This window comes from Haplochromis burtoni, unplaced genomic scaffold (genome assembly GCF_018398535.1).
Source record: "Haplochromis burtoni strain Fernald_Lab_line unplaced genomic scaffold, NCSU_Asbu1 Contig_109, whole genome shotgun sequence".
NCBI lineage: Eukaryota > Metazoa > Chordata > Actinopteri > Cichliformes > Cichlidae > Haplochromis > Haplochromis burtoni.
The window spans coordinates 1,394,767-1,422,167 of record NW_024582470.1 but is presented as its reverse complement, the minus strand read 5'-3'; the positions used below and the strand labels follow the sequence as shown (position 1 = coordinate 1,422,167).

The 27,401-nt window shown below is 40.2% G+C and overlaps 3 protein-coding genes across 6 annotated transcripts in view; 1 reads left to right on the top strand and 2 right to left on the bottom strand.

Moving 5' to 3' along the window:
• LOC102298422 (protocadherin Fat 3) overlaps positions 1 to 12,168 on the bottom strand; it is a 69,063-nt gene extending 56,895 nt beyond the window's left edge. Inside the window, exons 1-5 of one of the 2 annotated variants that reach the window (XM_005928028.3) lie at positions 11,715 to 12,168; positions 7,866 to 10,861; positions 7,629 to 7,763; positions 6,505 to 6,706; positions 456 to 574 (exon numbers count right to left, since the gene is read on the bottom strand). In XM_005928028.3, coding sequence (XP_005928090.1) covers positions 456 to 574; positions 6,505 to 6,706; positions 7,629 to 7,763; positions 7,866 to 10,838 — 3,429 coding nt within the window. In that variant the 5' untranslated portion in view covers positions 10,839 to 10,861; positions 11,715 to 12,168. The remainder of the gene's footprint in view (positions 1 to 455; positions 575 to 6,504; positions 6,707 to 7,628; positions 7,764 to 7,865; positions 10,862 to 11,714) is intronic. The other variant, XM_005928029.3, reaches the window with a different exon arrangement.
• Positions 12,169 to 12,182: 14 nt separating this feature from the next.
• chordc1b (cysteine and histidine-rich domain (CHORD) containing 1b) lies at positions 12,183 to 19,934 on the top strand. 3 transcript variants are annotated; one of them, XM_005928026.3, is made up of 12 exons: positions 12,183 to 12,359; positions 14,990 to 15,039; positions 15,123 to 15,179; positions 15,343 to 15,503; positions 16,005 to 16,105; positions 16,317 to 16,375; positions 17,772 to 17,842; positions 18,076 to 18,181; positions 18,330 to 18,449; positions 18,549 to 18,611; positions 18,784 to 18,985; positions 19,201 to 19,934. In XM_005928026.3, the coding sequence occupies exons 1-11, from the start codon at positions 12,296 to 12,298 to the stop codon at positions 18,961 to 18,963; spliced, it is 1,032 nt and encodes a 343-aa protein (XP_005928088.1). In that variant the 5' UTR covers positions 12,183 to 12,295; the 3' UTR covers positions 18,964 to 18,985; positions 19,201 to 19,934. The 3 variants fall into 3 exon arrangements, with proteins under 3 accessions (XP_005928088.1, XP_005928087.1, XP_042079300.1); XM_042223366.1 differs by adding an exon at positions 14,132 to 14,234 and having other exon boundaries at positions 12,266 to 12,359; positions 18,784 to 19,934; XM_005928025.2 differs by having other exon boundaries at positions 18,784 to 19,934.
• Positions 19,935 to 21,688: 1,754 nt separating this feature from the next.
• On the bottom strand, positions 21,689 to 26,284 carry LOC102298965 (tyrosinase). Its single transcript, XM_005928030.2, has 5 exons — positions 25,370 to 26,284; positions 24,903 to 25,119; positions 23,686 to 23,833; positions 23,406 to 23,587; positions 21,689 to 23,226 (listed from the first exon to the last, which is right to left on the bottom strand). Exons 1-5 carry the CDS (start codon positions 26,189 to 26,191, stop codon positions 22,961 to 22,963), a joined length of 1,635 nt encoding a protein of 544 aa, XP_005928092.1. The 5' UTR covers positions 26,192 to 26,284; the 3' UTR covers positions 21,689 to 22,960.
• Between the last annotated feature and the right edge of the window lie 1,117 nt (positions 26,285 to 27,401).

Here is a 27,401-nt window from a genome sequence, read left to right as displayed (position 1 = left end):
GGTTTGGAGATATTTCCTTTGTATATCTTGGGCCACAAACAGAGCATAGTTTAATCACCACATAGTTTAACCACCACTGCCTTTCTGAGTATTGATGATGACTGATGATGATCCCTTTATGATCACAGTGATCACATCTTCTGCCATGTCACAAAGCTCAAATCATCTCATACTGGTTTCTTGGACATGACATGAGTTTACTGTACTCAAATGCCCTGCACAGTCACCAGCTCTCAGTCCAATAGAGCATTGTTGATTCTGTCTCCAAGAAATAAGGCAGTTCTGACGACAAAAAGACATCCAAACTGCTACCAGCAGCATGTACCAGGTGTATTTAGTAATAGCACACTTTGGGGACATCCATTTAAGGCTTAAAATTACAAGGGAAAATTATCTGCTTGTTATGTGGGTAAATGTATTTAACAGAATGATTCAATAGGCAGTGGATTCTATACCTGGATGAAGACTTCAACAGAAGCTGACAGAGGTGGAACCCCCCTGTCCATGGCACAGACAGTCAGCCAGTAGGAGTCTTTGGTCTCACAGTCCAGGATACCAGAAGTGTAAATCACCCCTGTTGAAGCAGAGAGAAAGATTAATGCAGTTTTTACCTGGCTTTGAATACTTATCTATTAAGGGTGTGTGTGTGTGTGTGTGTGTGTGTGTGTGTGTGTGTGTGTGTGTGTGTGTGTGTGTGTGAGAGAGAGAGAGAGAGAGAGAGTGCCAGAAAAAGAGAGAGAGAGAAACTGGCTGTTATCTGTAAAATACATTACAATCCTTAAAAGATCTCTTAGGAATGTCTTTGAATACTAAGTTTCCAGAGGCAAGCACACAAATTTAGACTAAAACTTTGTGTCCTGGCTTCAGTGACATTCACAGGCATTAGTGGTGCCACTGTAGTCACCTTCAATGTTTCAGCTTCTCTACGGCTAATCACAACTGACCAAACTGCTCCCACTGCTATTTGCTTAGTGCTAAATGCACCCTGAGCTGCCCTACACCAATAAAGACACACACACATATATATGCACACACAAAGACACCCAGACATTCACATATATTGACTGGCGTGTGCTTAGTGGCCTTAAGGAAAATGAGTAGCTGACAGTTTTGGTGACCTCTTCGGGGACAAAGAGAATATTTACAATGGTTGACACATGGACACAACTTTAAAAAAAAGAAAATCCGTCATCCAGGACTTTTCACAAAACCATTTAAAAAAAGACACATGCACACACGGTCTACAGTTTTAGGGTTCATTTGTTTCTTTTCTATCCGCTCCCAAGAGTATGACATTGTAGAAACACAACGGCATGTGTTACATTAGTGTGACATTGTATACATTGCAGAAATCCAAAAAAAAGAACACTAACACTCGCAGTATCATTTCTATCAGTAAAAAATAAAGACAAGTCAGACAGAAACACGCAGGCTGAAAAAACGTTTCAGCTCAGGAACACAAACTCTCACCAGATCTGCAAGCTCCTGTTAAATAAAGGCTCCTTTGAGACATAGAGAGCCTGCACAGCATGAGCATGCACAGCATTTGTGCTTAGGTTTACATACATTTAAACCCAACAAGCTGTCACACAAGCTGAACTTGGGCAGGTGAGCAAGCTCAAATTTAATTGGTTTTTTTAATGTTTTTATTTCATGGTTAAGATCTTCTTCATTATATCAGAATGGCTGCACAGGAGTATTGGCAGTTGGATGGTCTAGCCTATTGTGATGCTAAATTCCTAATCATTAAAAAATTCTATAACCACAACCATTTACAGTACATTGCAAAAATCCAGATTTTTTTCCTATTTCTAAAGGACAAAACATTCAGATACTGTTGATGCCTTGTAGATGTTTCTTTTGTCCTCCACTTGTCCATTTTTTAAGGAAACACTGAACACCATACTGAAATATGCCAAGTTTTCAGCTAAAAGCTATTTAGTAATTACATTGTTGGTGCAGAAAACACTATTTCATGGCTGTGAAAATGTGTAATCGATGGCATTTTTATGTAGATTAAACTAAAGAAATTGGAACAAATGATGTATTTTTGCATCATTATTTAAAAAGTTCCTAAAGATACAATTTAAACTTGGTTCTTTAGTAAGTTGTCTAATGTTTAAACCCAACACTAGTTCATCGCTTGAGCTGAGTGCCTTTTTAAGGCTTATTAAGTCGTAGCCCAGTGTTAAGTAGTTTAACAGACAAGAATAAACATTGCTCTGAAAATGGTCACAGGGACTGGGCTGAAAGTGAGTGAAAAAGCAGCCAACGTCCAAAGAAAAAATTTGAAAGACCTTCGGAAAGTCTGCATAACTGTTGATTAAGACAACTTTAAAAACTATAGGTCTGGCTCCTTGGAAGCAAAATATAAAGGCATGAGGGGTGGCCAAAGACTTTGCACAGTACTGTAGGTACCATAAAAGAAAAGCTGCTGCTTTATAAATAACTAAAGAAGTGCTAGGAAAAGGTGATCTACTGTGCTCATTTCCAGCTCCATGTTTTAATCTCAGACTTTACTAAAGTAGCAGTACATTAACTCACATTTCCTTATTTATCTTATGCTGTGCCTTGATGCAGCCCTTCAATTTATCTACGGTACTTTCTGAGACAAAGTGTTTTGGCTTCCCAGCTTCCTGCTGCCCCTTAGAAAATATGGTCTGAAACACAAGTAGTGGTTCTCTCAGATGGCTATACTTACGATAATTTCTTTTCTTTTCTTGCACAGACCAAAGAGCAGAAAAACCTCTTTAAACCCTTTTAAGTGCATCAGATCATCCGTACATAATCTGAATATAAGCTCATTATTTATATATACATACATACACATGTGTGTATATATATATGTATATACACATGTGTATATATATGTGTATATATACATGTGTGTATATATATGTGTATATATATATATATATATATAGCAGAAATTTTGGCTTTTGGGGCAAAAATGAGGCTAAACTGGGTATCATTTCCCTTAACCAAATGAAAAAATGAACGCCTCTAGTCAAAACTCTAAGAGGAACTCTAGGAACTCCAACCCCTGGAGTATCATGCTCAATGCTACAACAAAGTACTCAAAGAAACCTGAGAACAAGTTTGACATCAGTTCTTCTTTCTCAATATGCTGAAAAAGACAGCGATTTATCTTTTCAGACATATTTAATAATTGTTTGTGGTGTTGGAGGAAAGAAAGCTTGTCATACGGCAGATCTGTTGCATAACTTTGCCTTCAATTCATCCACAAGATCTGCATCCCCAGGTACACACAAATAAATCAGACTATGCCAGAAAGTGGCAGTATGTCTGATTATGACTAAGCCGCTGCCCAGGACACGCACAATGCATAGTAAAAGTGTTTGCTAAGATACACCCTTACCCTGTCGTCCTTGACCATGTCCTTTTCAAACCTCATCTCTGTCAGACAGCTTGACAGAGAGACAAGGAAAACAGAGCTGGCTGTTTCCAAAGCTCTTTGAACTTTAAGACCGACAGGCACTATTCAGTGAATTCAATATAAATCTGACTCGACAGCATCCATTCTCACCATAAATAACACACTTCAAATAGTGAACAAAAAAAATTGAAGGGTCACAGCACATTTTCTAATCTGGAACTTCAGCGTTTGGTTGGGTTTACATCCATCTGCCGCGTCTATTCACCATCCCCATTCTTGAGAAACAGGTTTTGTGATCCCATTTTTAAATTAATGTCTCCATATCAAATAATTGATCCTAAGATTGATGACAAAATATTGTGTGCATTTCTCTATTGAGACACAACTGAATAGCTCTGAATGTGCTATAAAAGAGGACATCAGAAAAATATATGGCCTATTCATTTTAATAAATGAAGACTGAGTGCTTTTTAAAAGTGTTTGCTTGTAACTTAAAGAATGCCTTATCCTGACTGTGACAAATCCTGGAGCTTGCAAACCCACTAATAGAGGAGCAGTGGCGTTTGACAGCTGTCCAATGAGAAATTGCAGGGCTTGCTTTCCACCCAAACCAATGACAGGAATACAAATTTTTGTTCAAAGTGCAGGGGAGCTAAGGTTTAAAGCCAGAGAAGATCCGTCTTCTTTTCTGTTAGCCCATGTGTTTTCCACCCACGTATGATTGAGTCATTTAAACATCTAAATATCAAACGCGGGAAAAGAGGGCACTCATTAACAGCAGCTATGACTGACAATAGGGGTGTCATGGGCTATGCATGATGCATCAAAGAGCTGATTTACAAACTACAAGTGAGGGTGGGAGTAAGGGGTGCATTAGCTGAGACGGGTTAAACAAAAGAGAGTTCTCATTCTTTCTATTTTTCTCTCTGTCCCTTTCACTCTCACTCACTGTCCATCTCACTCTCTCATCACATATTTAGTTCTGGCACTAAGAGCCACAGATTGACAAGCAGCAAGAGCAAAGCCACTCAACATGGCAGCTAAATGCATGGTGGGAGTACAAAGCAGTGCTACTCTGTCCGTGCCTGACAACGTTGACTTCTACACGATAAAATGAAGCACTTGATGATAAGGGAAAACTTGGCATGTTCTTACTGTATCGTGTCCTTCGATAGTAAAAGGCATTAGCATTTCACATGCTTAGGGAAAAAAACTCTAAGTTAAAAAAAGAAAAACTTTCCAGAAGACATTAAAATATATATATATAGGTCTGGGAGGAAGAAAGCTGTATTTTCTTTTGACACTTTTTATGTACTCCTGACTCCCCTGCATGCTTTTCCTTCCTCTCTTCGCTTCACTTCCACTTCCCTCTCCCTTCACTTTCTGCTCTAACAAGCAGTCTGATTTCCCCTGGAAAATCTACACTCAGTAAACGTTCTCACTGGCTCTGATGCTCCTTACTGAGGTATTAATACTCCAGGGAATAAAAACCCCAAATACTATTACAGGCATTTGTATGGATCAGTACATGCACTGTAAAACTGTTTTACTGATGAGTACACAGCATACATAGAGTATGCAAATATATAAATGTAGCTGTTTAAAGCTTGCAATTACAAAAATTAACCATTTTATTTAATGCACAGTTTTCTAATAGCATGATGATCACAACATGATCATCGCCTGTCCTTGTTGTATTGTTTACTTTTGCCACATCTGCTTAGACAGTGATTGGTGGCTTTTATTTAAAACTATTCATGTATGCAGTGAATGGTTTGACAGGCAATACTAACTCTGGGAAACTAGGTTTCCTATTCAAAATTAAAATATGGATGTGTCAAATAAAATATAAACAACAGCGATAACTGCAAAAGCTGTATATTTATTTTAAGATGGGATTAGAAAAAAACTGCCATGTGAAGAAGAAAGAGAACCTGAAGGCTCACTACCTGCAAGTATATTAAGTCTCATTCACTATATGTAGGGAAGAGCAAATGAGGGTCTGGTTTCAGCATGAAGGTTCAGCATTTCAGCACCATGGACAGACACTGAACTGTTAGGTTTAAAAGCTTCGGTATGATGGACAAAAGCAGAGACTGCAATGATGCAATCATGACTGGTGGAAAAGAAAGAGTTCTTAGTCACACTTTTTCAGGTTTTCATGAAAAAGTATTGATGACAGTAGCTATAAATGTTTAAGCATACATCCATGTGCCCACAACACAGCTGTTTATCTGATTTAACAAAAAAAAAAAAAAAAAAAAAAAAAAAGCAAATTATAAGATCTTATTGATGTGCTCATGCTATTAATTTTCAAGTTTTACATTTAATGACATGCACCTTTTTGGGGAAGGGGGAGGCACTGTGGATGTTTTGTGCATTTGTATCTGTGCTATCTTCAGTAGTTAGCCCCTAACATTCAGACAATACTCACAGTTAAGACTAAAATTTAAGTTGCACAGCTATAGTACATGACCCAATATGCACTAAAATGAGGCGTCCTATTTTCACATTTGCTATTTGATTCATTTTATCCCTGGGTGAGTGAGTCATGGCTTCTTGTTTGGATCAACATGTCTTCAGCAGCAGTTTCACACTGCAGGAAAGTTGGAGTGTGCATGCTTATTTTGGGTCAGGCCTCCTTAAATAAGTCATAGTGATTTCTTCGTACTTGGGAAGGACGGGGCTGTTGTGCAGGAGAGCCTTGATCAATGTTAGCCGCTCAGCACTGGATGAGTTGTACAGAGCGGCCTGAGGCCCAGCCAATGTGGCTGCCATGCTGCCCTCATTACAGTAATGATCTCCCAGTACACAGCTCCCACGTGAGGCCCCATTAACACAGTGACTGTCGCTATACCTCGCACGCTCTTTGAATTTCTTTCTGTAACAAACATTTTCACATTGACTCAAGAACTGACAAGTGGCCATACTTTCTCTACAAATTACAATTAAACAAATCAAATAAAAACCTAGGCAAGCCATCTTGAAAGGCATGTGAAAATATTTCCTATGCAAAAACTTAGATGTTGATATTCTAAGCATGGCACTATGGGTTATTGGATTTTCACTTTACATAAATAGGCTTAGAAATTGATCTTGTGTCACACCTGTGTCTTCGTCAATCGTAAAAGTGCCCAGGCCGCTGCCACCTTGGATATAGTACTTCAGCACGCCATCTCGTCCCTTGTCGTCATCTTTAGCGTTGACAGTCATGACACTTGTTCCTGCACGAGAGTTCTCCTTCACTGAGCCTCTCACAGCAAAGTCGGAGAAGTAAGGTGCATACAAATTCTCATTGACATCCACCACCTGAAGAAATGTAATGGTGCACATTAATTATGACAGAAAAACTGTGTGATATTATCTGTAGTATGCAATTGTGTAGCATCAGTAGACCATCTGTATATTTCACTTTTGTACACGTTATTCCCTGTCTTGGAAGTTAAATGTACCGTGAGCTAAATGCTGTCACGCATTTAATCATCTATCTAACCGGTGTCATAAAAATGAGCGAAGAATTAAAGGAAGAAAGATCTAAAAAAAATACAATTGGACATCTTGTCAACAACTGCAACCTTGAAAATAACCAACCAAATCATCAATGATAATGTAAATTGACAAAATTGATCATTGGATTTTTTTTCTGGACAGCACACAAGAGAGGTAAAGAAAAGAGTGCAGTGGGTGGAGAAAAGCCTCAGGGGTGATTTGCCAATGAAGAATAACAATAAGAGTTAAAGGGAAGGTTCACAAAATGGTAGCGAGACCTGTTTTGATGTATGGTTTGGAGACGGTGGCACTAACAAAAAGACTGGAACCTTAACACCCCAAATTATTGATAATAATGTAAGCTGACAAAATTGATTATTTGCATTTGGGAGGCAGGGCTGGAGGTGGCAGAGCTGAAGATCACTGGGAGTATCCAGAATGGACAAGATTAGAAAAAAGTATGTCAAAGGAACGGGTCCGGTTAAGCGGTTTGGAGGCAAAGTCAGAGAGGCAAGACTGAGACTGTTTAGATGTGTGGAGAGGAGGGATGATGAAATTATTTTACAAAGGATGTTAGATATGGAGTTGCCAGTTAGGATCACACATAAGATTTATGGAGGAAGTAAAGGAGGACATGTAGCGGATTGATGTGACAGGTGCTAGGGATAGGGTGAGATAGAGGCAGATGATCTGCTATGGTGATCCCTGAGATGTAGAATATTTGAGCATGTGTGCTACGCACCTCTACCTCCACAAACGTCTGGCTCCTAAGGCTGGGGATTCCTCTGTCTTCAGCAAGCAACGTCAGGTTGAAAAACTGTTGTTTCTCAAAGTCCAACTCCTTTCTAATTCTCAATACTCCACTTATAGGACCGATCTATAAAAAATAATTACATCATAAACAATCTATACTTCAATAAATGTAAAAAAAAAAATCTTAACGTGTGCAAGATTCTGTTCACACTGTGTCATCACCTACCTCAAAAGTGCCATTAAAGTCATTGATTAAGGAATATCGAACTTGTCCTCCAGGTCCAATGTCTGGGTCCTGAGCCTGCACCCAGGTAATCACAGTCCCGGGCGGGAGATCCTCTAGTACTCGAGCACTATAGCTGGTAGGGATGAAAGCTGGAGCGCAATCATTGACATCCTCCAAGATTACACTTAGAGTAGTCACTGAGGACCTTCGAGTGCCTCTTTCAGCCATGTCTCTGACTTCAATCTTCAATATGAATATTGGAAATGTTTCTCTATCCAGCTGGCTAGCAACAAATACACTTCCAGTTTCACTGTCAATCCCAAACTGAGGAACACTGGTGAGCATTATATAGGAGAGCTGTCCATTCTGACCCATGTCTCTGTCAAATGCAGTGATGGTTATAACCTCCATGCCAATGGCTGAGTTTTCTGAAACAAGGGCAGAGTAGCTGTCCTGATAAAACTGAGGGTCATTGTCGTTTGTATCCTCAATGATCACTGTCAGTAATCTCCAACTGGACATCTGAGGAATGCCCTGATCATAGATGGTGATATTAAGGAAGTAACGATCCACTCGTTCACGGTCGAGTGGCCGCAGTATAGTTATCAGCCCACTCTCCATGTTTATATTGAAGCAGTTTTCTTTGTTACCATCAGAAATGGAAAAGAGAACGCGGCCATTAAAGCCTGCGTCACCATCTCGCGCTCGCACCTGAAATACACTGGCACCGGGAATGAGGTCTTCTCTCACGAGAATGCTTGTAGGCAAGGCTTCAAACTGTGGAGGCTGTTTGTTCGTAGAGAAAATATCTGTGTAGCTCTCATCTGGTCTCGGTCTAGCCATAGCAGATGCCTTTGAGAGCATTTTTTCTGCCAAAAGCTGGGCTACCCTTGTGTCCTTGCAGTTGAACCCTCTGGGGGGAATCCTACCCCTCACCACTGATATATTCACAAATGTGGGATCAGAGAACATCTCTCCATCTGTTGCAACAACTTTGAAGTTGAATACACCACTTTTTAAACTATCCACTGCTAACGATCTTTTCAGTGACAAAGCCCCAGAGTCTGGATTTAAGTTAAAATAATCTAACTCATTCCCAGAGAGTATCTTGTACTCAACTAGTCCTAGCTCATCCATGTCAATTGCTGACAAGGTGACAACAGTCTGGTTGACAGGGAAATCACGGCTTATCATCCCTCTGCAAGAAACCTTCTCAAAAAGAGGCTGATTGTCGTTGATATTTATTACACGTATGGTGATATTAACCTCACTCTCCCTTCTGTAGGGTGAACCCCAGTCAGAGGCACGCACTGCGAAAGTGTAGATATCATCTGATGATTCAAAGTCCAGATCTCTAGTAATTCTCACCTCCCCTGTTTTCTGGTCTATGCTAAATGGAAGAGACTGTTCACCACTAATAGTGTGACTTACATACCCATTCTCCCCTTTATCATCATCCACAGCAGAGACCACAAGGACAACAGTACCTACAGGTACGCTCTCGTTGACGACAATATTGTAGAATGGCTTGTTGAACACTGGAGAGTTGTCATTAGCATCCTCGATTTGAATTTGGACACTTGTTCGCTGCTCACTTATCATATCAACTACCTCCATCACCATGAAATCCTGTGATATCCTTGTAAGCTGCCTGGTGGTCATAATAACTCCAGTCAAAGGGTTTATATCAAAGTACACTGGATCTGAAGGGTTGCTGAAGCTGTAATTGACTCTCAGAGGAGCCGGGGATATTTTCACCATCGCTATAACAGAGCCTGGGGGAGCGATTTCACTCAGCGTGACTATATAAACATCTTTTTCGAAACTCGCCATCACTGGGTCCGGTTTTGTAACCAACAACTGAACAATTTGGGTATTAGAAAACTTGGGAGGCATACCTCTGTCCTTGGCCTGAAATGTTAAGTTGCAGCCATAGGGGAATGTATCCCAGCTGACAGCTTCCGACGTTTTAACTCTGTACTCGTTCCCAACAGGCGAACGATCAACCACAAACTGCTCGAAGGGATCCCCCTCAATGATGGACACCCACTCTATATCTCCGGATATTCCTTCATCTTTGTCCTCCACATTAATTACTGCATACACGGGATTCTTTTCTTCCCACGATGGAACAACAGCGACTGCACTAAGAACGGGAGCAAATTCATTTACTCGCTGCACAGTTAGTACAAGCCTTGCTGTGCTGCTGATACCACTGTTCCCATAGAGTTTCATCCCTCTGTCAACCACCTGTACCTCCAGCTCAAATCGGTCCTGTTTGTCCATCCTTGGTCGACCAGTCAGGGTGATGACCCCGCTCGTCGGATGAACAGCAAAAAGATCTATTTTATTCTTGAAAAAGTAGTAAAACTCTCCATTCGAGCCTACGTCAGCATCTGTGGCAGTCACACGTCCTATGCTGGCACCCAGAGGGGCACTCTCAGAAACAACAAATGCGTAGGAAGTTGGGGAAAATAGAGGTCGAAGGTCATTTGTATCCAAGACCTTGATATAAACAGTGGTTAAAGCCTCTAGGCCTCCTGGGGCCGAGGCCTTAACTGTCAGAGTGTAATTATCCTGTACTTCCCGATTCAGTATAGCACCACTACCTCCATTAGTGCATATGCGGAGAAAACAAAAATCTCCCATTACAAAATCTTCAGCCTGAAAGATGCCTTCAATGTCTCCCAACACAATGGAGTATTTTATCTCAAAAGACCAAGGTGGCCCGAGAATGATGCCCATTTTGGCTTCACTTTTGGTATAGGTTCTTGCAGCAGAGTTCTCAAAAATGGACACATTATATGCAGGCTGAGTGAAGAGCAGCAAGCGTTGCCCTGCTCTAGAATCTGTCAGAAGCTGGGCATGGGTTGAGTGGAAACATATGAAGAGGAAGAAGAAAAAGAAAATAAAAAGGAAAGGAAGAGAGAAGCTGGGCAGGGGGTGCATATTTCCCCACCGATTGGGCTTCATCACTATCCCATCATCCAGTCACCCTGTATTTGGAAAGAATCACAATTAAAATAAAGGACTTGATTTTAGTTGGTCATTCAGTAGGAATGTATGTTCTGCTGATAAAAAAACAAAACAAAAAAACTTTGGATGATCAGGCACAAAAACATTTTAGAGGGAGTTATTATCACTACATTGATATGATGATGCTCACACTTTGCATTGAAACAATGAGAAAGGCTGTGAAGCAACGAATCAACTTCAAACCACAGCTCATTTGCACAGTCTCACAGAAACACATCATGTCATCTAAATAAAATAACAGGGGTCATAATAATAAAGACTCCTTTAACAGAGACAAGCAGGGCTGTGATATTTTCAGAAAGTAGAACATAATTACAACAAACACATCATTGTGAAAGCACAGACAACCAACTAAAAAACCAATTTAACAAGTGTCAGACAACAAAAAGGGCAAAATAATAAAAACAAAGAAGTTTAAAAATCTTTTCTTCTTCTGTTGCCTACAAATTTTTATTGCTGTTTTTTAACTATTGCTTTAGATACCGTGCCATTCACCTAAACCATAGGTCTCTACATGATCATGACTCAACTTCGAGAAACACTGAAATATATCGGATCTATAGATAGGACTGTACCAGCAATAAATAAATAAATAAATCTTCAATCACAATCCAGCGATTTAACATCAACATCCCTGCTGAGAGGCTATGCCGGGAGATCTGCACAATCGTGTCCTGCAGTAATCCAGTGAAACGCGTCTCTGCAAAATCCACGAGTTTATTAACTTACACTTTGTTGCTACAGTGTGTCGCTTAAGTACCGGTACTGCATACATTTGTACAGACTTCACTTACACATTGCAAAGTGACCTACCTTTAGATGAAACCGATGCAATCAGTGAAATTAAATCCTGTCCCATTCTCACTCAATAATTACAAAAAAGAAAAGAAAGAAAGGCAAAATGGCCGCTTATGGATGCGCGAAAAAAAGCCTTTAGATATATCCCGATAGGCAGTTATCTAGTACACTGCAGCTATCCTCGTAAAACTATATAGCTATTGCCCCCGTTCCATGCACCTGATAACTGTAAGCCTGAGTGCAGAGGGCTATCCCGGCTTGCATTTGCAATAGTTACAACCAAACTAAGATTAGATAAGTTCTACATTCGTTTTCTATAAGGTTAAAGTCCGAGAGAGATGTGAACCAGAGAAGATGTCGCTTATTGCAAGTTTGGAAGCGGCCAGCATCAGCTGTCGCCTGTGTGGGACCGGAGTGCGCTCACAGGCTGGAGGTGGTGGCGGGCAAGCGCCGATCTTTGCCGAGTGCAGCCGACAACATCCGGAAGTGTAATGTTCAACACCTTAAAGCAAACGGCGGCGAGCTCTCTGACACACGAGCTCTGTAGTGGTTAGTTAGAAATCTGATCATTCGTTGTTCTTCTCCCATCAGTCACTATGTCTGTTTTGTGTTATAATAAGGGATGTGGACAACGATTTGATCCAGAAAATAACCCAGCCGGTGAGTGGTCTTACTTTACTATCGATGTCCATTGTATGTTCCCTGAGTGTTAGCAAGCTAACCTCTCATCATCTGGAAATTTCTACCGTGAGCAGGCCCGATGGGCCCGTGTTGCTAACCTTATGTCAGTTAGCTGTTCAACTTAATTCATTCGTTTCCTTCGTTTTATATCAGATAAATAACACACGGGCCCTCTGTGAGTTAGTTTTATCATGCTGTAGTTAGCATGTTAAGCTCCTGCGATTAAAAGGCAACGTTAGACTTTGCGGGACGGTTGTGCGGACGCTGTAAGCGGTTTAAAGTTTCAGAAAGCCGGTTCCTTCCACATAAAGTATCTAAAGATCGTTATTCACGTATACAACGTTACATGTGTAGCCATACAAGTAGTGTGAATGCGGCAGTCACATTTTCATTTCAACGTTGGAAGTTTTAATCACTTGCTTACAATCGGCATCCCTTATAGTGATCATAGTTCATCCGGCTGGTAATTATGTGACTGAATTATTAATTATTGTGAGTCATTGAACTTTTCCACTTGGCTTTAGAAGAAAGTAGATGCTAGCTCGCTTTTAACTGCTTTCCATAATCAATGCAAACAATTTAAAGAGAAAACTGAAGAGACGAGTGGGACCAGTAGGCAGTTAACTATTTATTAAAAGAGTCACCACAGTGTGCAAGAAAATATATACAAGAAAAGCCTTAAAAAATACCAGCACAACAACGGGGAGGGAGGGGGGGGGCTAACCTTAAAATACAAGTAAATACATGCACATTTAGGTAACAAGTGCTTCTGTATTATGAAACGTATTTGTGATTAAATCAGTTACAAACACAGATAGCACTCTGACATGCACCAACTAAAAGCGATGAGCTCCCTTGTGACTTTTGGGGTTACTGAGGTTGGCTGTCTGACCCTGATGTTGGAAGTTGAACTAATAATCATTCTCATAACTCGGATGATACTCCATCTGCTGGTTAGCCTACATGGTTTCTATATTTGATAGTGTTTTCTGTACTTGGAGCATGTTTCAATAAGCAGTTGTATATCCCGCATGTCTTCCCTTGACAGTCAAAGATGTAAAATTAGTAGGGGGAAACTACTTCCTCCGCGATACACACAGTGAATGAAAAGAAGTGCAATGTATTTATCATTATCTTTTTTTTTTTCTGACTGCCAGGCTTACCCTTGAGGGAAGCCAAACTGTGTTTTGAGCCCAGAGTGTTCACTGCCAGCAGCTAAACATCGATATGTGAAAGCGAGAGCAGGTGGAGCAACCAGTTAGAAATCAGGACATTTTACACAGGCAAACATGATGTGTTTGCATGTACCCAGAAGAGGTACATGTAAACACCTTTTTTAAATTTTAGCAAAATATAGATCTACGACATAGACCTTAAAAATTTAAAGGAGGCCCAAAGATCATTTGGCGTTTCCAGCCTGTTATACAGTTAAAGTCCAGTTTTTATTTGACATATGGTGAATTTGTGATTATTAATATTTCATGCATGTAAAGGATAACTAATTAAATTCTACCCTTTTTTGTCTTCTTTAAAAAAATGTGCATTTTCAGTCACCTTACAAACCCCACAAATACTGTGGAGTAGGAAGACGATCGCTGTCATTATAAGCCACACCATTCTCCTTGTAACAGATGTGTTGTTCGTGTTTATATGAAGCCACATTGAAAAATAAATAAATAAAATTCAAGATCGCAATTTTGTCTTCAGCTCCCACGACAGAAACCTCAACGTGACTTATTTCCTTTCTTTAGAATGGTCCACCTCTATCCTCAAGTAATCTAACATTGTGTACACCCCCTGTGTAGGAGTCCAGTCTGATTTCCATTTTAATGGGATGCTTCTTTTCTCATAACGGTAGAGTATATTATCTTTACCTTCAGAGGTATGCAAGAGGTGTGTCAAAGTCAGGAAGCACAGATTGGGCACAGCTCCGGCTGTACTACAGGGAAAATGCTTGATTTATGGTACCCACCGGCCAATTTCCTTTATTCGTTCTGCAGCGATTTATTTTTAAAGAGTAGATGATGAAAATAGAATACGAGTTACAGTAAAACCTCAAATAATGATGATGGTAGTGTGACTAAAGTGCATCACAAATCTGTTATTTTCAAATATTCATACTCATTTTAATATATTGGTTAAATGTGTATGTATATATTGTACTTTGTGCTTTGTAGATTTCTCAAGTAATAAAAATTTGTTTTTTGAACACTAAGGATGTTCATGCCATTCTGTCTTTCAGGTAAACACTTCTTGTAGTTATTGGTATATATGTTGTTGTTGTTGTTGTTGTTGTTGTTTTAATCCTACAGTTTACATATGCACATATTAGAATGTCAGTTCAAATTTTTTGCATTATGTCTTTAAATCATTCTGAGTACCTTTTAATAAATACTCTGAGTGGCCAAACTTGACTGCAAACTACCCATCATTACATAAAGCTCCCTAAAGCGTTCAGGCTACTTTTCTACAACTACAGTCAGCATTTTTCAAAACAAACGTACACTTTTCCACAGCGGCTATTTAGAGCAGACTTGTAAACAGTCATTGTTCCCACAACTACACGATTTCTCCCCAAAGTTAATCAAAGATGCATTTTGTTTTCACAGATGGCTGCACCTATCATCCAGGAGTCCCAGTATTCCACGATGCCTTGAAGGTAAAGCACCCGAAAATGCACAGCTAGCTTGTGTCCTCTTCCTGTTATTTGATCAAAGCTAATGTTTCTGTTATTTCCTTCAGGGATGGTCTTGCTGCAAGAGAAGAACTACTGACTTCTCAGACTTCCTCAGCATTGTTGTAAGTTCTCTGTTTAACCTTAGTCGTTTTCTCTGCTCTATTCTCCATGGTGATGCCTCTGTTGTCTGTTGTTTCATAGTTATTGACTGGCACCTTTGCCATGGCCAAAACAGCCTGAGCTTTTATTTTGTGCGAGTCCAACACGGTGACTTTCTCCTCACAGGGCTGTACAAAAGGTCCCCACAACAAAGAGAAGCCCCCTGAGCCGGTGAAACCAGATGTGACATCTTCAGGAGAAAAGAAGGAGTTAGAGGACCAAAAGCCAAAGTTTAATGAGTACATCATCTCTGCACCGAAACCTCAGGAGGCGATATGCAGACCAAGGTTGGCATCAGCCATATTTTTATGTTTTTTAATGCTTTCATGTGAGCGATAGCCATTTCTGGAGGCATCATGTTTCTGTGTTGTCATTTTTGTGTGTGTGTGTGTGTGTGTTCTGTGTTGCACTTGGACCTAAGGCTGAACGGATTACTGTTTGGTTAAATCTAAAGTCAAGGCAACTAAATTGTCATGAAAAATAAGCTCTGTTTACGGGGTATTTTTAGGACTTAAATCTTCAATGCTAAGCTAAGCATCAACGGGATACTCTGAAGTGTTCTTACCAAGGTTTGGGGTTTTGTTTTATAACCTGGGTGGTTTCCCCCACTGTTAAAAGTGGACAGGCTCAAGCACTTAACACTGAAATATTAAAGCCCTTCTCAAGCAGAGTATAGATCCTAGATTGGGTTTGCACCAAAAATCACCCTTCCAAATGATTACTGCACACAGAAGCACATTTTTGTTTTGTTTTCCTTATAGTATTTTAATATATATTTGTTGTTATAGTCCTGATGAGCCAGCGGTGAGATTGCAGCATAAAGTCTCTGCATCTCTGAAGCAGGCGCTGGAGAAACTTAAACTAACTGAAAATGCTGAAGAGACAAAAGGTAAGAGCTGAATTTGTTTTTTGTTTTTTTTTCTGTTTCTCTCATTACCTCTTACATTTTAGACAGAAAGGTGATGGTGTCAGTAGGACTTCTGCTGGGAAGCTGCCATCGTCTGTGTCATTCACATAATAGAATTTGAGTTAAAGCTTCATAAGAGTCAATGTACTGTTTTATAATTTTCTTCATGGGCTCAATTATTTTCTCTTTATAGAGGAAGAAAGTGACGAGATCAAAATTGGAACGTCCTGTAAAAACGGAGGCTGTACTAAAGTAAGTACTAACAGCAGCTTTAATGTATGAAGTCACATTTGTTTCATAGGTTGTATTGTTTCTTTGTAAGTATATGTGTAATTCCGAGTTGTTCGTGATAAATAGTATTGCAAAACTGCTCTCTGAAAAAGGGGAAGTGGATCTTTTTCCTCTGTCTCTGCATTTTCTCTGAGATAGATATAAAGCTAAGTTTTTGGGGGCTCAAGCTAATCGAGTCTGTCAGAGCAGAAACTCTAACATTAGAACAGAAATTGTGAGTAAAATTGTCATTGACGTGCGTAGTAGAAGCTTAGAGTGGGATTGTAGTGATTTACATAATTGTACTTTAACTTGTTTGCTTGAAAGCCACAACACATTTTCTCAAGGGTTTCTTGCTTTTAGTTTATCCATAAGATTGGGTCTTTGTAGAAGCCTGGATTGGTACTTTTTTGGACTTTTAGCAGGAACTATTTTTCTAAAACATTGGTACATAGACTATTACAGTGGAAATGATCGTTTGCTGAGTTGCAAAGTAATTAAGAGACTGTCATTTCCAGAAAAAAAATGCATAAAAGTTCTAAATTGTTTTTGAATGTCATTGGGTGAAAAAAGTATTTAATCTCCCCAAAACACATGAATTAGTACTTTGTGGAAAAACCCTTGTTGGCAAGCACAGCAGTAAGATGTTTCCTGTATTTGGTCACCAGGTTTGCACATATCTCAGAAGTGATTTTTTTTTTTTTTTTTTCTCACGCCTTATTACAGAAACTCAGTCCTTTTGTTTTCTATGCTCCTAATAAGCAACTCCAAGCTTCAGCTCTCTCCATAGATTTTCTATAGGACTGGGGTATAAAGACCAGCTAGCCACTCCTTTGTTGTGTTAGCAGTATATTTTGGGTCTTTGTAATTCTGGAATATTCATCTTCAGTGTTCTGGCTGATTGAAGGAGGTTCTCGTCCAACATTTGACAGTATCAGAATAAAATACTTAATTCTAATTAGAATTACACTCTAATCACTTCTAACTTTTATGTAATGTGGGATTTTTTTGTTTGTTTGTTTCCATGGATTTATGGTTGATATTCTGTCTCGCTCCATTAAATCTGAAACTACTATAAAAATTGGAGGCTGTTTATTTCTTTTCAGTGAGCAAACTTCCAAATTCAGCGGGGCATCAAATAATTATTTCCCCCGCTGAGCTTCAGATTTTTATAAGCAGGACAGTTGAGGAAGTTGTTGTTGGGCGCCTTCAGACTCAACAAGAGTTGAAGTAACAAAGTTGGAATTCTTAAACTTGAACTCAAGACATTTAATGGTTAAAAAAGAGCTAATTGCCTCATTTGCATTTTTTCGCCTGACAAAAAAGCAAAAAAAGTGTTTGTGTTTGTTGAGGGCTCAACTGTTCTTTTTATCCTCAGAGTTTTGAAGGACCTGCAAGTGATTCGGATGTGTGCCTATACCATGCTGGATTTCCCATCTTTCACGAAGGGTTAGTATTACTGATCGCGTTTTCAAATTATTATGTAGAGAGTGTTAAATTCACCCGATTCCTTTCCAAATGTGTTTCTTACATTAATGCGGAATATTAGATCTGCTCTCTGTAAAAGAAACATGAAGGCACCATTATGATTCTCCTGTTAGTCTTGTTTACCTTTTCTCTTGAGTGACAAGTTATTGACTGCTAAAAATCCAGCAGGTGTTATATCTTTCCTGCATCTCCAGGATGAAATACTGGAGCTGCTGTAAAAGGAAAACCTCAGACTTTAATACCTTCCTCTCTCAAGAGGGCTGTACAAAGGGAACACATCTATGGAGGAAAAAAGATGCGGTAGGTGTGCCAGCTTGGCAGCAAGTAATCATTTATGTGTGCAGGCCTGCATAAAGGAAACTCACCTGTGACTCCATCTAGTGGTGTCTGCTGGCGGAGGCTGAAGAGCTGAATTTGAACATTTGTCTTGTATGAAAATTCTTTACAGGGTAAGAAGGTGGTCCCGTGTCGGTTTGACTGGCACCAGACTGGGACGCAGGTCATCATTTCTATCTATGCCAAGAATGCAGTCCCAGAGCTAAGCTATGTGGATGCCAACAGCACTACGGTGAGTCTATCCGATCGTTCCTCTTCATATCAAAACATCTTGGGTTTGGATTTTTTTCCTTCTTATTATCTAATGCTGATTTTTGCTTTTCTCCTTCAGCTCGACATACACATTATATTTGATGGAGAGAAGGAATTTGAGCAGAAAATCAGCCTTTGGGGAGTAAGTCTTATTTATTATTATGTTATTAGTCTGCACTACATTTCATTCAGTTTGAACTCATTTATTTTCTTTAATTGTAATGTAATTGAAACCAACAGGGAAAAACAGCAAATTTAATTTTTTTTTTTTTTCTTTCGCACCCTGTTTGTTAACGGAGTATTTTGTCTTGCAGGTGATAGACGTGAGTAAAAGTTTGGTGAACATGATGGCGGCCAAGATCGAGGTAGCCATGAAGAAGTCCGAGGCGATGTCCTGGGCCCGTCTGGACCTTCCTCCTCCTCCTGCTCCACCCAAGGAGAGCGAGAAGCAAAAATCTGACAGTGAGGACGAGGATGAAGATGAAGATGACTGATAAGATTGAAAATAAAGACACGGTGTGTATGTTTAACTGAACCCAAGGTCACATGCCTCACAGTTAATTCGTTACCTCTTTAACTTTAGCCTTTCTTTGACAACATCAGTGTTTTTGTTTTTCAAATTAAAGAACTTGATTTTTCTCCCTCCCTCCCTTGTGGGGGTTTTTTTTTCCGGGGGGGGGGTCAACTTGTAGTAACAGAATCTTTTGTTATTATAATTTTTTTTTCCACAGTGATTTAAAAACTGAGTTTCAGCAGGCTTCCAGTCAAGTCCCAGCTAAATTGCACTGAAGTCCCTGGAAAATTACATCATGCCTTAAAATAAGTTGTCCGTTTTAATTCTGCTCACTTTCACACCCATGCAGACCCATGTCACACTAATGGACCGTGGCTGTGACCAGATCTCATATTTTCAGGAATAAAATCATTTTTGTTTTTCATAAATTTAATACATCAGACCAAAAAGCTGCCCCGGATTGTCTTGATTTGTCCGCTTACATCAATATGTTATCCAAACTTTTGTTTTATGAAATGTATTCTGAATCAATTGTGAGACGAGAACTATCACAGCTGAATTATCTTGAGATATACTTTGGAGATGCACTCTAACTATCCATACTTTTCTCAGTAAAAATTGTAAATTTGCTCCAAATTATGTTTTTTACTTCACTACACTCAATGTAAATTTTGTACAAGTTTTGCTTTCAGATACTGTATTTATCTTATTTCTTGTCAAAACAAAGTAGTCTGGTTTTAATGAGGATGTACTGTAATGCCAATTAAATACAAAGTATTTTAAGCAAAATATTGTATCATAAAATGCTATGCTAGAAAGCATGTGTCTAGGCTTAGATTGTATGAAGTGTTATTTGGCAAAAGGAGAAGCAATGGAAAAGTAAAGTTCTAGGAAAGGGAACCAGTTTGTCTGACCAAAAAATAAATAAACTTCTGAGATTAAATTTTAAAACTGGAGTGGTTGTCTATGGTTTGAATTCTAACATATACACCTTGCTAAATAAACCTTGTCTTCAGAACAGCCTTTATTCTTCATGGCATAAATTCACCAAGGACCTGGAAACCCTCCTGATATTTTGGTTCATATTGACATGATTGCATCAGTACAAGCATAATGTGAATTTTCCATTCCACCACATCCCAGTGGTACTCTATTAAATTGAGGCCGCGTTGCTATTTTCAAGAAACCGGTGTGAGATAATTTGAGGTTTGTGATGAGATGTGTTATCCTGCTGGAAGTGTCCATCAGAGGGTGGATACGCTCAGGTAGGCTGTGGTATTTGAACAATTATCACTTGGTACTAATAGACTCAAAGTTTGCCAACATAAAACTAGCCATTCTTGGCTCACAGCAGTGACCCTGTCTGCTGCTCAGACAGGGCACTCAGCACCGGGTCTCCACAAGGATGTGTTTTGAGTCCCCTCCTGTTTACGCTCTACACATCCGACTGCTCCCCTACCCATCTCTCAAACACCATCATAAAGTTCGCGGATGACACCACAGTGGTTGGACTCATCTCAAGGGGGGATGAGTCGGACTACAGAGATGAGGTCAACAGACTGACTGAGTGGTGTTCAGTTAACAACCTCCAACTGAACACCACGAAAACTAAAGAACTTATCTTGGACTTCAGGAAGGGCAGAGCAGACCCGGCCCCACTTTACATTCACGGGAACTGTGTGGAGAGGGTACACTCCATGAGGTTTCTGGGCGTGCAGATCTCTGATGACCTCTCCTGGACTGCAAATACTACGGCGGTGGTTAAAAAGGCCCAGCAGCGTCTCCACTTTCTGAGAGTGCTCAGGAGGAACAACCTGGAGGAGAGGCTGCTGGTGACATTTTACAGAGCCACCATAGAGAGCATCCTAACGTACGGCATAACAACATGGTATGCAGGGTGCTCAGCTGCGGACAGGAAAGTACTGCAGAGGGTCATCAACACAGCCCAGAAGATCACTGGCTGCTCTCTGCCCAGCCTGGAGGTCACTGCAAACTCTCGGTACCTCAGCAGAGCTGGCAATATCATCAAGGACCACTCTCACCCCAGCAACCAACTGTTTGAACTATTACCGTCAGGCCGACGGTACAGGTCACATAAAACCAGGACAAACAGATTCAGGGATAGCTTCTTTCCCAGAGCTATCACCGTAGTAAATAAGCACAAAAACAATTGAACCTGCTTAGCTATACCGTATTATGCTGCTATTCATACTGTCATTATATTAATGCTCCTATCCTGTATATATCGTACTTATTATTGTTTGAGTACTTGCGATTGTTTTATTGTACTTTTTATATTTTACATTTATATTTATTATTGAAACTTGCATCAAGGGAGTGGCACTCCAATTTCGTTGTACTCTGTACAATGACAATAAAGGCTATTCTATTCTATTCTATTCTGCTGTAGCCCATCTGCTTTAAGGTTTAACGTGTGCATTCAGCAGTGCCCTTCTGCATACCCTGTTTTGTAATATAGTTATTTAAATTGCTGTTACCTTCCTAATAGCTTGAACTAGTCTTTTCCTTTGACCTCTGATGTCAACAAGGCATTTTTTAGCAAAGCTCACTGGAACTCATTTTCTTTTTCCCAACCATTCTCTGAAAGCATCGGAAAGCCTAGAGATGGTTGTGCAGGGAAAATCCCAGTAGATCAGCAGTTTCAGAAACACTCACATCAGCATGTCTGGCACCATCAACCGTGACACATTCAAAGTCATTTAATCCTTATTTCACCTTTCTTCACCATTCAGATGCTCGGTTTGAACTTCAGCAGGTCACCTTTGCTATGTCTAAATGCCTAAATGCATAAAATAAATAAATAAAGAGATGTACCTTATTTAAGTGGTCAGCAAGTGTACATTCAGTCTCATAGCTACAGAACAAAAGCATATTTCTGTTTCACACAGATGATTTAAACTCATGTTTCCTTCCACCCATTTCTGATGCACGCTGTGAACTTCAAAAGGGACATCTTGACCAATTTCTACATCCGCAAATGCATTGATATGCTGCCATGTGATTGGCTGATTAGATATTAGCGTTGCCAAGAAACTGAATAGGTGTACCTAATAAATTGGCGTATGGGTGTATAACATATGCAGAACAGGGTTTTGTTTTAATCTCACACTCTTTCATGAGTGAACGAGTATGGGAAGCTGAATGCTTTTTTTTTTTTTTTTAGATAAAAGTAGGTGCGACCTTTCAAAAGAAGCTTTTGAACTGCATCGACTTTTGGAATTGCAAGGACTTTTACAAATGTCACTGTGTTTTTTTTAATCTATTGCATTCGTCATAGGTTAGAAATCTGAACCTAATCCCGTTGCTGTTGAAGTCTCGGTTCTTCACTTTTAAGCAGATAAAACTTTTTCTCTCTCTCTTCCAAAAAACATTTTTCACATTACAAACATGAATCAATTCAAACATTAATCAAAATGTGGTTCAGTCAACTCCCACATAAACATAACAAGGAAAAAAAAAAGGCTCTGACGAAACACTTTTCTCTTTACTCTGAATTGCAGTTGTGTATATATGCACATGACATGCTTTTAATAAACCATAATAAATGTTTGTGTATATATGGCTGACGCAACACACTCCAGACCTGATTTTCAAGGTAATCAACTAAACTGTATGAAATCTAGAGAATAAATGTGACGAGTCACTGTGGAACAGCCCCTTGAAAAAAATCCATAAACGTTGTAAAGACCATGTCAGAAAAGATCTTCTTGGTAGAGTTTGACAAGATACCAGTTGTAGGAGGAACATGTTTAAAGCTTAACATGGCCCATAATCCATTTTTGAATGTTACTGCATGCACAGGTTTTTATTCCCACTTGTAATACAGTTAAATATATTGGAAATATCAGATATCATAGAAGTTGTTTTTAGTTAGCATATAGTTCAAAGTAAAAATTCACAATGCTTTTATATTAAAATTCATAGATCGATAAGGCTAAGCTAGACAGGCTTTGCCTTCACATAGTTGTTTGGTAGTTATGTTGGTTGGTTTCCTCTATTTCATTGCTCCGGATAAGTGGTTGTCTTTCAGGGAGAGCAAATGCATGTTTCCAGCTTCTAGCACGCAACCAGGATGATCCTTTGTACCATCGTTTTGTAGTTAGGACCGCAGCAGCTATGGCTATTGTCAAAATTCCTCCACAAAGCCCTGCAAGAAGCAGCCACGGCCACACGTCCCGCAACTCGTCGAGGGAAGGGTGCAATGATTCTGCTAGCTTTTGACCTGCAAAGAGGACATAGCTGGTTATGTCAAAGTAGGCAAAACAGTAGAGTTTAATTTTTAGGTTTCAATAAACCAAGATAAGTAAATGACCTAAGCCCCTAAGGGCAAAATTCAATGAGTGGAGACGAGAAGAATAAGAAGAAGAAGGGACTGGCATAGGCGATCATAGGGTAACTCACTAGCATCTAGCAGGTGGGTGTATTCATATCCCAGGTCTTTGCTGGAAATGAAGAAGTCTCTGTTCCTGTGCAGAGGTAGGATTGGTGCCATGTGGTATTCGCTGTTGTGCCCTATAGGAGCATTTGACTCCGGATACTGGGATGGAGATGGTCTGTGCCTCCTGAGCCACTGCTCATAAAGGCTAACAGGGACAAAAACAAATACAGTACCAGTGTTAAGTTCAAGCATTGAGTGCAAATGTACGGTTTTCTGTGTTTTTAAGGTGTTTCTGTCTCTCACCAGTCAACAAACGCATGATGAAGCAGAAATATGGGATCGTTCGCGGAGCCCTGCACTGAAGACATGGATCCGTTCATGTACACGTGTAGAGCAGCATGCATGCCCAAACGAGAACTGTTTCCCAACCCCGTCCGAGGGTCTCCAAATCCTATAAAATGAAAAGTGTCTCATCAGCTTGACAAACATAGTAGCATGTAGTTGGGTTTTTGATGTTACACAAAATTAAACTCTGTTTTTATTTACATAAGTCATGTCACTTCAATGCAGAAGTCTGAAAATGTAGCTATAGCTATATAGCTATACAGCTCCAGTCAAAGGAAATTTACAGATAAATTTTAAACCTTAAGCCCTTTAGTAAGGGGATAGAGTGGATCTGTTTGTCTATCCACTTGTCTCCTTAAGAGGAAGGATCACTGCAAAACAGTGATAAACTGTTCTGAGTTATCACTTTCCATGAAACATTTTAAAAGAGAGGATGACAATGCACTCTCCATGATCTATGTGGGCTCACTGACTAGTTTGGCACGTATGAAAATGATGTAAATCATATGGTGTGGCCCTTGCAGGGAACAGATCTTAACACAACTGCACAGCTATTGAGGATTTTGGACCAATCTGCTAGACAGAGCTTTATGTTATCACCATAAACGCTCATTAAGGGAATATCTTTCCATCCCTTCTAGTAGGGTTCAAGATGCTTTTACAGTCAAAGTTACTGATGCAGTTTGGGTGGAACATCATGTCCGAACAACCTGATAAACTTGTCCTTTATTTTGTCACATTTCTGTAAATGTTTATCGATTAGTCCCTTTCTTTCTATGACAGCTGAATTTGTGCAAAACACTGCTGTAATCCTGAAGGTACTTTAATCCTACACAGGTATTATATGGTAGTAAACCCAAGAAGGGCTAGTTTTTTGGGGGGGGTTTGTGATGCACTTTACTGAGTGAATTTTAACACTGGAGACCCCAATTTGAGGTTAATTTTAATCAAATTTCATTTTCACTGTATGTGCAAAAATCAGTTCAAAGGCCTCAAAATGAACTGCAAATAACCAAAGAAATCGAGGGCAGCCTACACATTTCAGGTGCCCAGAGACAGGCAGAGAATCAAAATAACGCAGTAAAAGCAAAGACTGTATGAGTGATAGTGAAAAATAGGAGTGCAGAGAGGTAAATTGCAGTCTGGGTTTGTGTATGTGGTCAGGCTTATCTGACCTTCCAGAGTGTTTCTGAAGCTCATGTTGGCACTGCGGTCCATTGGTCCGGTGTCATAGTTGGTCAGACTCAGCGTGAACTCCACATCATCTGAAGTTGGTAGTCGTTCCACTAAATTGCGATTGTGGTTCCCAGGGTTACGACGCAGGGGCCCTTCTTCTGTAGCATCGCACAGCACACCTCTGGCACTGTAGTCCTGGGCTTGGGAGCACAGGACCTGTGGATGCAGACAGACAGTAAACAGTACAGAGCATGCAAAGAAAATGTGTTTGAAATTAGAACACTTTGAAAATAGTCCTGCTCCGAGTTAACTGTATGAGACCAAAAGCTGACTGCAAAAGCAGTATTGTATTATTGCAGTTGTTGTATAGTTGATTATTGTATATTTTATGTTTAAAAAAATTGCCGTATGCGTAAAGAAAGGTTGTCTCGTCCTTAATTAAGTGAGAGCAAGTGAACGCGTTTACCGTCCAGGATGAGAAGACCGAGCCGGGGCTGATAAGACTGGGATCCTGTGTGCTCCGGTCCCCCATCAGCTCGTCTGTGCACACGTCACAGCCCTGGGCATCCCTCCAGTCCCAGTACGGGATGGTGAAACTCGTGTCTCCAGTCAGCTTCCTGATCTCGTGCTCCCAGTGCAACAAGTATGCTCGGTGCCACGGGAGAAATGCGGGCGCCCAGTGGGCAAAGTCCACATCGGTCCACACATTCCCCGGCCCGCCTAAGAGCGCATTCCGGGACACGTAGTAATGCATCCACACAAACACGTCATACACAGACACTTCGGCAAACATCGGGTTGGTTCCGTTTTGCATCTCCCTGTAGGTTCCCGTCACCACAACATAGTCCCTGCTAATTGTCTGCTTGGCCAGGTTCAAGTAGGACACGAGTTTGAGTCTTTCCGCCCTGGACAGGTGAAATATATTCCTCCTCAGAGACTCTCTCCTCTCATTACAGTTCTCACCAAAGTAGCCAAACATGCAGTCCCCGCAGTTAAAACCCATAAAGTTGTCAGTACACTGGCATGTGCGGTTGTAGAAAACCAAGGGCCACTTCTCTCTGTCGTCCAATCCCGAGAAGGGGTACTGCGGCCCGTCGGGGTGCGCAGAGACCACCACATCCTCGCAGGTGCCCCGGCCCGAGCTGGCACCGCAGGCCGAGCCGTCTCCTTCCCAAGGCGGGCAGCACTCCTTGGTGCGCAGGGCTTCCTGAGTTGCGCACAAGCGGGGGAACTGTTGATAACTGGGTACAAAACACAGAAGAAAACAAATGATTTCCAGAGACCACATTACAGCAATCTTTCACGTTAGACCAAGACCAAGAAATTAACCAGAAATGTTATGAATTCTTGGCTGAAATCCTCGCCCATTACCCCCACCAGTTTTTTTTTGTAGAGGCAGTCACATGCTGCTCCACCTCACTTCAGGGGATGGGGGTGGGAGAGGTTATGCGCTCTACCATGAAAAATAAGACTTTGAATGGGATTAACAGTATCTAGCCTACAGCCTGCAGACTTTAGTGATGTAAAACTGAAATAATTATGGCCTGTGGGGCTTTTTTGGGTTTGGTTATCTGATGAGTATACTGCAAGATAAACCTGTATGCCCACTTTTACATCAGAATAGTGTTCTTTCTTCTTTATTTTCACAGGTTATGTGTTTCAGATTATATCTGCGTGCACAGCCCTAATAGTGAGAACAAAACAAACTCATGATCTACACACTCACATACTAAAATGAACAGTTTTTCCTGCCATTACGGGATGAAACTCACCATGACGGTACCCAAACCACAGGAGAAATATGAACAAAGACAAGCAAACATAAAACACATTTTCATATTTTTATCTGCTTTCATGTTGTATTTTCTCTCCTTTTTGTGACATGAATGAAAATCAGTGAGTAATAACTGCTAAATAACCCAATAACTTCAAATTATGCACTAAAGACGAACATTTTCATTGCATATATGATTTAAAAAAAACAAACAGACCTCCTACTTTAGTATGTGGTATAGGCTATTTATATGTAGACTGTTGTGTAACCAAGCATTCTCCAAAAAGTCCCTTATGGAATTTTGATTCGTATGATTCTGAACCCGGTGTCACGATCCATTGTGCACAACACAGGAGACTTCATATGACGAGCTGATAAGATAACTGCCATAAGCAATAGCTTTATTGTGGTAATATTATAGAAAGCTTTATTGTGCTCTTTCAGTAGAAGCGGTAAATGTTTGTTGTGTTATCTCCACTGCTATCTCAACTTCACTGGAAAGTTCAACTTTTTCACTTTGCGGAAAAATTTTCATGTGATGTTCACGGGATTGGGACATTACCCTTGTCGACAAGCGAGTCCCCACCAGAGGGCGTTACGTAGCCATAAATATCGTCTTGCTCGTTCACTGGGCCTACCTTTTCTTTTTGCCCGTCTCCCAAGGCAGCAAATAAGCCATAAATAAGCCTCAGCTCAGGAGCAGATACTCTTTTCGACTTCACTG